At 43.5% G+C, this 8,843-nt stretch overlaps 1 protein-coding gene across 1 annotated transcript; it reads left to right on the forward strand.

Annotated features, from left to right (window-relative positions):
• Positions 1 to 6,285: 6,285 nt before the first annotated feature.
• LOC119194558 (melanocortin-2 receptor accessory protein 2A-like) lies at positions 6,286 to 8,544 on the forward strand. Its single transcript, XM_037448669.2, has 3 exons — positions 6,286 to 6,574; positions 7,040 to 7,139; positions 7,527 to 8,544. Exons 1-3 carry the CDS (start codon positions 6,457 to 6,459, stop codon positions 7,984 to 7,986), a joined length of 678 nt encoding a protein of 225 aa, XP_037304566.2. The 5' UTR covers positions 6,286 to 6,456; the 3' UTR covers positions 7,987 to 8,544.
• The last annotated feature ends 299 nt before the right edge of the window (positions 8,545 to 8,843 follow it).

Raw genomic sequence — 8,843 nt, forward strand, 5'->3', positions numbered from 1 at the left:
GTGGATAAAAAAGAGATTATTTAAACTCTTCAACTTCTTCACCTTCCAGTATCTGCGTGTGTTTGGCCATTTGTGCGCGAGGTGCGAAGAAACACGTGCCCTGTTGTCATTGCCCGCTGAGTAGATGATGGAAGAAGGCTCGTGTGCAGAGTGTGTGGGGTGGGGGGGGGGGGGTTGACACGCGTCAGCTTTTCATAATAGAGGAACATTAGGAGCATGGAGGGGGGTGGGGGGAAGGGGGGTGTCTGAAAGATGCACCTCAGCAGACGCCGTCCTTGAATGCATCACACACTCCTGTGAGGAATCCCCATTGATAACATTTATTATTGCGAAAGCTGCGTGAGGCTCCACTTGCACGGTGCTTCGGCTCAACTTGTTTCAATCATCCTTTTAATCAGTAGATAAGTGAAAGGTTTCCCGCCGGTGCACCAGTGGGGGGGAGGGAGGGGGGGGGGGGGGTTGCTACACGCTGGGATGAAATGCTAATGGCAAACAACTGGTCGTGTTTGTTATTTGAGAAATATCCAGTGGTGGCACTGATTTTCTTTACCATGGTGTGTTAATAATAGTAAAATGGATTCATATTACTGCTGCATTAATGTGTAAGCCTCATTTGACAGCTGTAGTTATGCTGTTGAAAGTGACATCACAACACCCCTCTCCAGCAGTCAGAAGGTATGCTTACTCACACGGCCCCGCTGCTCCCTCTCTTCTGTCCCTCTCTTTGTCTTCTCCCGGTCAGATTGGACACACTATTCTCTGCTGCTGCTGCGTGGCCTCTTTTGTGTTATTGACTCATTTGCTCTACTTTGTACTATAATGTTCTGAAAGAACATGGACGCATCCTTGTGCTCTCGCTGTTCAAAGACATGAGCAAACAAGTCCTTTGTCTTCGCGCTCACACGTTGGGCAGATTAAGAGCATCTTTTTCATTACCATATAAATGTTAGGTCAGCAGTGTTTCCACATGTTTTCTTCAGTATCTTCAGTAATTGTTTTTGTAATAGTATTTCTTTCAATGTTGTATTGTTGACCGTTCTTCAAAACACAAAGTCAAAGGCTGAATAATGGAAGAGGGACAAAAGCAGCAGGAAAACTAGATACAAAGGGGTCTGAATGAGAAAAAAAAAGAAATGTCCTGCCAAGTCCTCCGAAAATACAACCCACTGAAACATACACACTCACAAAAGGACACTCGGTATCCCTCATTGGCCTCCCCCTTTGAAACAAATCCATAAGAAAGATGTGGATAGTACAAAGATGAAGATGCAGCTTAACATGTTACCAGTAATGATCAGACACCCAGTGTTTTTATGTTTCTGCTAAAATGAACCAACCTGACACAAAGACTCCCCTTCTGTTATACGTTTTTAGACCTCTTCTACTTCCATCACTTCATTTCTCTGTGCTTTACAATCTTTTTCCGTCCGAGTCATTCATTTTTCTCTCAAACAGTCAATAGGTTCAATAGCTTCTCCATGGCAACAGCCAAGCAATAATAACACAATTGTTTGTTTAAAGCCTTGTGTCATAATTCTTTTTTCATCGCAGACTTTTATGTTCAGAAAACTTATTATGAGTTCTTTCTTTTGCCATTAGCTATAGAAAAAAAAACATGCAACCATGGCATGGTGCCGGTTCCCATGGCTCCCAGGGTCTCTGCAGTGTGTGCGAGTGGTTTCACCCATTATTTGTGTGCTGATGGGCTCATGTTATGAAGGCTAATTTGACGCTTTCACATCAGCGATGTACTCTGTGATATTAAATGGAAAACATTTTCCTCCTGTCGTGCACTCGTGTCCGCAGTTTGGGGGTTTTCTTATCTTGATGTTTTCCTTGGAACTTAGGGAGCATGTGGTGGGTTCACGCTGGGTCACTAGCTAAAATATATAAATACATTCCTGTTGTTTTCTTCGAAATGGATCTACATGGTGCATTTGGAGGAAAACCTCCCTGTGATCTGTTCACTAATGAAGGGGGAGCATGTAGAGATGTGGCCCTCCGTTCCTCCCTGGAGTGACACCAGCGGAGGGTTTACAGAGATCATGGAGAAGCAGTCTCAGCCCTCTATACTAATCTAAAAAGAACTTTGAACTCTGCTCAAGCCACAGTTTGCCACCTGAAGCCAAACAACTCACACCCTCCAAATGCTTCGGAGGCCTTGATTCTGTACGAATGGTAATTTATTTACAATCCGAGGACGAAATATAACTCCGCAGACATCCGATGATACAAATAACGTAACGCGGCCTCTCTGTTGTACAGTTCACCGTAATCAGAAATATAAAACACTTAAATGTGTTCCAAGGAAATGAGCACCGCTGTGCTTGCTGGTTGTGACTCGTCTAACCGAGTGACAACAGGAAGGAGGAGAAGTCCGTCCGCATTCGTTTGCCACACGAGGCGACGCTGCTGCTTCGGGGGCTTTGTTTGTTTGCTTTGGGAGAAAAAGGTTGCAAGTGCAAACAGCCCATTCGAATGTGAGTCACCATCCAATCAACGCAGGGCCGTTCACGTTCAAATCAAGGAGACACTTTCCATCTCTAAATCCACTTTATGGGAGTCATTTCGACAAAACAACATCAACGTTTAGCATTTAAGGGGCTTTCAGCCGATGAGCCTCGTGTGCAAATGAAATCTCCTTTCATTTGCACCTTGGCTTCCATCGAGATGTACAGTGGATACACAATACACATTTGTTGATGCAATAACTTCCACCTATTTTTAATTCAATCATGAACTTTAAAATGAGAGGCTGTACCTTGGTATCAGAGTAAAGGAGGTTGAATTATATACAGTTTAGCATAAATAAATATGGAGCTACTATAATACAACAATTGCAACATAACGTTGCATTCTGGATACAATAACGGTGTGCGTTGTTTTACTTTATCTTCTTTTTGTTTCTCCCTTATTCCATCAACTTAATCTTGCTCACTGACCCTCTACAGCGGCTTGAATCCCCAAAACAAAGGACCTTGTCTCTTCCCTCCCGCTCTGCACTGAGATTAACTTCAGCGCGCGCTTGGGTTTATGTTGACAGCCACGGACTTATGAAGTCTCATCCATCAGAGCGGATGCACTGAAAAACGCCACTTATAGCGAGTCGATTTAAATGACAAGAAGAAAGAGAGAGAGAGAGAAAGAGAGAGAGAGTCTTAAGGGGAGTTGCTGCAGAATGAGGCAAAAGGGTTTGAGTTTTCAGTAAGGGCTTGGAAGTGGATGTGCAATTGGACGCTTCAGTACACCGGGCTTAATGAATTCCAGCTTGAAGAGATTGGGAGAGAGGTTCTGCGAAGGCTGAGACTGACACATCGGGCACAGGAGGGAATGTAGTTAATCAGAAAGGGAAAGTGTAATGGAAAAGAAGACAGGGTGGGAGACTAATGGAGAGCTCATTTATTGGATTTTGAGTAGTGAAGGAAGAGTCTTCATCGCTGGGCAGGAGATTGTGACATTGCACTAGAATGGTGCACTTTGTGTAGCGACACAACTGATGCAGGTTTATTTGATCATTTCTGGGAGATTCTTTAATCTATCGAACCCCAATTTACAGAAATGCATCCTCTATTTGTTGTAAAGGAAGGTTCTGGTTTGACAGATGCTGAATATTAATCAGAACTATTAATCACTGATAGAAAATGCTTAAACATGCTATAGTTCAAATGTACCGTTCAAAGTGTAGCAGTCTGTTTTAAAGTTAAATTAGAAGAAGTACAGTGGGAATAACATACGGCTACATTTGTGACTATTTAGTTCTTTCTAAATAACAAATCGATGGGGAGAGTGATAGAGAACAAAAAACAGGATAAAATAAGAATATTCGACGTATGGTCAATATTTGCCAGAAGGTAAAAAAACGTGATGGCTGCTAACTACTGCGCTATAATCTTTAATGCTTATACTATTTAAAGGTTTCTGCTGCCACCAGGTGGCCGAAAGGGGTTATTGCATTTATAGTCATGCTGTTTTCATGCATTAGTGCCAAAACAGTTTTTGCCTCATCTCTAACTCATTAATGTAGTTGTACTCCAATTTAATTGGTGACACATCAGTTATGTTGATGACACTAAGAACTCCCCCCACCCCCCCACAAGAACTTTGACCATTTAGCTGCCTGTTTCCAGTGGCCACATTTATTTCAATCAAGGCCCTTGTCACTTTAATTATGACAACCCCACAACATACCATCTCACCGCTGCCACCACAGTGTTTTAAGAAGAAGGAAGCAACAGGAATAAGGGACCAAAGCAGCACAGGGGGAAAGATGTGAGGCAAGGGCTGTTTTCCTTGAAATATTCATCATCAATCTTCAAGTAGATGTAGTATTTGAATCCAACAATAAACTCGGGTGCTGGGTGCAGCATGACATTTAAGTTCCAACATCACAATACAGATTTTTTTCTTTTGTGAAGGTCTAGATCTTTAGGAATAATATCCTCTGTCGAGAGGAGTTCAATATAAAAGCCGGTGTTATTTCTGCAGCATGAGCAATTCTGACGTCATCTGGAGTCAAAACACAGGCTTCAATAAAACACTCAGTGATTTTACGGAGGTATGGACGAACTGTCTGTTTTAGCTGTGTGCGATTCAAAACTAATCATTTTCAGATTAGTCAACTACTCAGAGGATATAATGAAAGGACACATTCACTTCAGGTCTCAGTGCTCCATGTGATGCAGCCTCGTGCGTTTAAGGTTTTAGATGTTTGAATGCTTTATATCCAATGACAGCCTTCTAAATTATTCTGATTGATGATTTTACCTGCAGAAACTATCACAGTTAGTGCACTGTAGGTTGTTTTTAGTCCATTATTTGAGTTCCCAGGTTCGTCAACCAGACCACGTTTAAAATATGTGAATGGCTCGATCGACATCAAAAATAGTAACAGCTCTTCCATAAACAAGGCGCCTTGCAGTTGAAATGTCAGGATCAGCCTATTTAGAAAAACCCCACAGGGTAAACGTTGGTCTACACGGAGATAATTCCACGATGGTGAAGTGTACAGAGAGCACTAATGGCATTTAGATGAGATTTCTATGTATGTTATGCATTTGTAATCAATGGTGAATGTGATTTTGATGCTGATTTAAGGACTGCGTCTGTGACTAAATGGAACTCTAAGTGGCTCTACTTAGGAGGCACTTCAAATATTATGTTACTATAATTAATTCAGGCCTGAACACAGTTCCTTGAAGGAAGATTTATCCACTGATGAAAGAGGACATTTGACTATGTCATGTTTTGGAGTCTCAATAAGCTTAAGTTTTAATAAGCTTTTCATGCATAGAAGACCCATTTTCACATTCTCCTCAGTGGAAGTATGTTTGTTACAATACTCAGTGATGTCCCCAAACTTAAATGTAAACTGATCACGTTATGAAATAATGACAGTGTCACAACAAAATGGCTCTATGTTTAGGTGTGGGGTTGATGTCGTTTGTGTGATGGCATCGTTGGTGGGATATTTGAATTATGGACATATCCTGCTGTGACGGAGTTTTTCAAATATAGAAAACACTGCAGTTCCATCCGGTTCCATCTTTGTGTTGTTATGCCTTTGGACAAAATAGAAAAATATATTGAATCCTCACATTGTAAGAGGGTGGTTACCAGGCAATTAAGAAGGCAAAAGCCAGACAACTGACTGAGTGAACAGCTAATTTAATATTTTATTCAAGGACTTTCATTTATGGTAATCATTTTGATTGAATAATTTCTGATTGATATGGCTCTTGAATCCAAAACTCTTACAAGTGGAACTGCGGAGGGAGAAAGCGCGATGAAGTGACCACATCTGTTCAAGAACATCCTTTTTTTTACAGCTTTTCAAAGACTTTTTCCGACTTTCTTTTTCTTCAACCCTCCCTCCTGTGTGTGAACATGCGCACACTTTCTCCTCAAATTGAGAAAACGTGTATATTTACATTTCACCGTAGCACCCTCTGCAACAAAATAACCTCTCCCGTGGTCATCGATTGGTGAGTCCATCCCACATTGGTTTCAATACTAATCTTCCTGAACGAATCAACAACCATCGGCAACACCCCTTCACTGAGAACCCCCCCCCCCGCCCCACGACACAGCCTCAGCATCTCCCACGCAGCATGCCGGATGACGGCGGCGGGTACCACAGGCAGCTGCAGGAGGACGGGTGGAGTCACGTTGAAGCGATGTATTTCCCTCGTTCTTCATCGCATGCGTTTGTCACGTTGTGAAATCTCGGAAGACGCAGGTAGTGCCATCGGAGGAATTGTTTGCCAAATTAACGGAACTGGCATTTTTTTTTTTTTTTTAATTACAACAAACACGCGGTTCACATCCTCGTAAACTTTATGGTGGTGCAGTAACAGTGTGCGCTTCTTTGTCCTGGCGTCCACGCGGGGTTTTCTCTTCAATCATATTTTTTTAGTTTTTTTTTTGTTTTTACGGAGAAGGTACGTGAATCGGTTTGAAATGTCCGACTTCCACAACCGGAGCCAAAGCAGCGCACGTCGCAGTGACTACGTGTGGCAATATGAATATTATGACGAAGAGGAGCCCGTGTCTTTCGAGGGACTCAAGGCGCACAGATGTAAGCTTGCTGCAACTGCATTACCGAGACAATCAGCCATTACTCCGTGTGTGTGTGTGTGTGTGTGTGTGTGTGTGTGTGTGTGTGTGTGTGTGTGTTGCAGAAAACAAGGGAACTCACCTTTTCAGCTGTTCATTAGTAGCATAATGGTCCATTACCCTTATTACACACATTTTCACTCCTTGCTGTGTGTGTGTGTGACACGCAACCTGGCTCTCATTGAACAAATGATCTAGCAGTAATATGTTAATGTGGTAATAATCAAGCTACTTAAAAGAAAAAATGACCATGTAATGACAATTACATGACACGCCGGGACCAAGTTCTGGAAGTACTGAATGCAGTGAATGCTCATTGACTCAGAGAAACACCCAGAGCCAGGATTGAGGATTACCGTTGAATGGTGTACTAAAATTAAAAATCTCCCCTTCTCTGATATTTCTCTGATCTTCTCTGATATTTCAGACTCCATTGTCATCGGCTTCTGGGTCGGACTTGCTGTGTTTGTCATTTTCATGTTCTTTGTCCTCACGTTGCTCACGAAGACCGGAGCGCCACATCAGGAGTGAGTATGCTGTATATTGAGAGGTCCACAGTGCCTTCACCTTCCCATTCAGCAACCCCTCGGGGATCGCTGCAGCGCCAACAAAAGGCTCCAGCATTTCAGCTCTCACTCTTCTCGTTTCTGAAAGGCCGGGCGCCGCTTCATGCCTCCGTTTATGCGAGGGCACTGAGAGAGGGGGCCGTTATGACCTATGCACTTAATATTCTGCTAAAATATTCGAGATGCTCGGAGGATTTCCGGCATTTTTGTATTCCACACGGATTAAATAATAGTGAGAAGATATGAAAGTATAGGGTTCAGCAGCTGGTTCACCTAGGACCACATAAGAGCCTCATTTCAGAGCATTTTTGGGCTTCAATGTGACTGATGCTGCGGTTCTCTCAACAGAAACCAAGATTCGAGTGAAAAGCACCACCGACCGGGCAGCTGCCTGGTGGACATCGGCGCTCCGCAGGACGAAAGCGACAAAGCGTTCTCTCGCCCTTTGTTGACCGGCCCGCGCTCGTATTTTCACTTCTACATCAACGAAGAGGATCAGGGCAACGGGAAGCCAACGGCGAAATCGGGCGGGGTCCAGGCCCGGCGGGGGACCGGCGGGACCGGCTCCTCCGGGATGGACGAGGTGGAAGACGACGCTGAGGAGGCCGGGGACGACCAACCCCTCAGGGGACACACAGAGGAGAGTAAGACAGACAGAGAATGTGCCTTCTTTTCCCACTTCAACATCCCCAACTTTGTGAACCTGGAGCACAGTTCAACATTCGGGGAGGAAGATCTGCTGTACGAGCCCTGCGTCATACTGGAGCGGAGGCCTCACTCTCTGGATGCTCACTGCGACGGCCGCTAGGTCTGTTTCCACGTCATTGCAGGCGTGACGAAATGACCTGATTGTAATATGTGCTTTCTTTTCAAGTGGCCATTTGTGATGTGAGACATGGAAACACACACGCACGCACACACACACATACACATACACACGCCTGCCACGCTGCAAAGCTTTTCCTAGAAAGCGTGTAAGCTGTGAGAATGTCTCGTCTTTTAAGGAGGTAAACAATCAGATCGACACGAAGGAGTGAAAGAAACATGCACCAAAATTCAATTTTTGAAGTGCACCGCACAGATATGAGACAGATCAACACCATGGCGCTTTGCCCTTTGAGTTGGCGCCGCTCCATTGGATGCGGCTGCACTCTACCTGGACGCCATGGCGGTTTTGTAGGCAAGTAGAAGTAGATGATTTAAAGGTTGTGTTTACTGTGATTAGTAGTTTTAAAAAGATATATACTGAATATTATAGTGGTAACCGAAGACCTCGCGTGAGAATGTACTTCTGAGTACAGATGTCTTAAGTTGGAAATGATATGACTGTCCAAATAAAGCCTGAATGGTTCGTCGTTCAGCTCAACACTGCTGTGCTGAAGCCTTTTTATGAACATTACACACTACGAAACATCACACTCACGCTTTGCCAAAGGTACTGACAAACAAGCAAAAACTTGAAGCTATAAAACAAAGAATGTTTGCATCTAATAGTTTTGGGTTTTGTGCTTATGGCTTGCAAATTGACAGGTTTGGTTCACTGTCACAGGTCTCGTCGAGGCCGACTGCATAGAACTGTTTCCAGCAGAAAATAAAGTGATAGGACTTTGCATGCTACCTGCCTATATTAACAAAAGGACCCCTGAGAAAATGAACTCATAAAAT

The sequence above is a fragment of the Pungitius pungitius genome, chromosome 20 (genome assembly GCF_949316345.1).
Source record: "Pungitius pungitius chromosome 20, fPunPun2.1, whole genome shotgun sequence".
Lineage (NCBI taxonomy): Eukaryota > Metazoa > Chordata > Actinopteri > Perciformes > Gasterosteidae > Pungitius > Pungitius pungitius.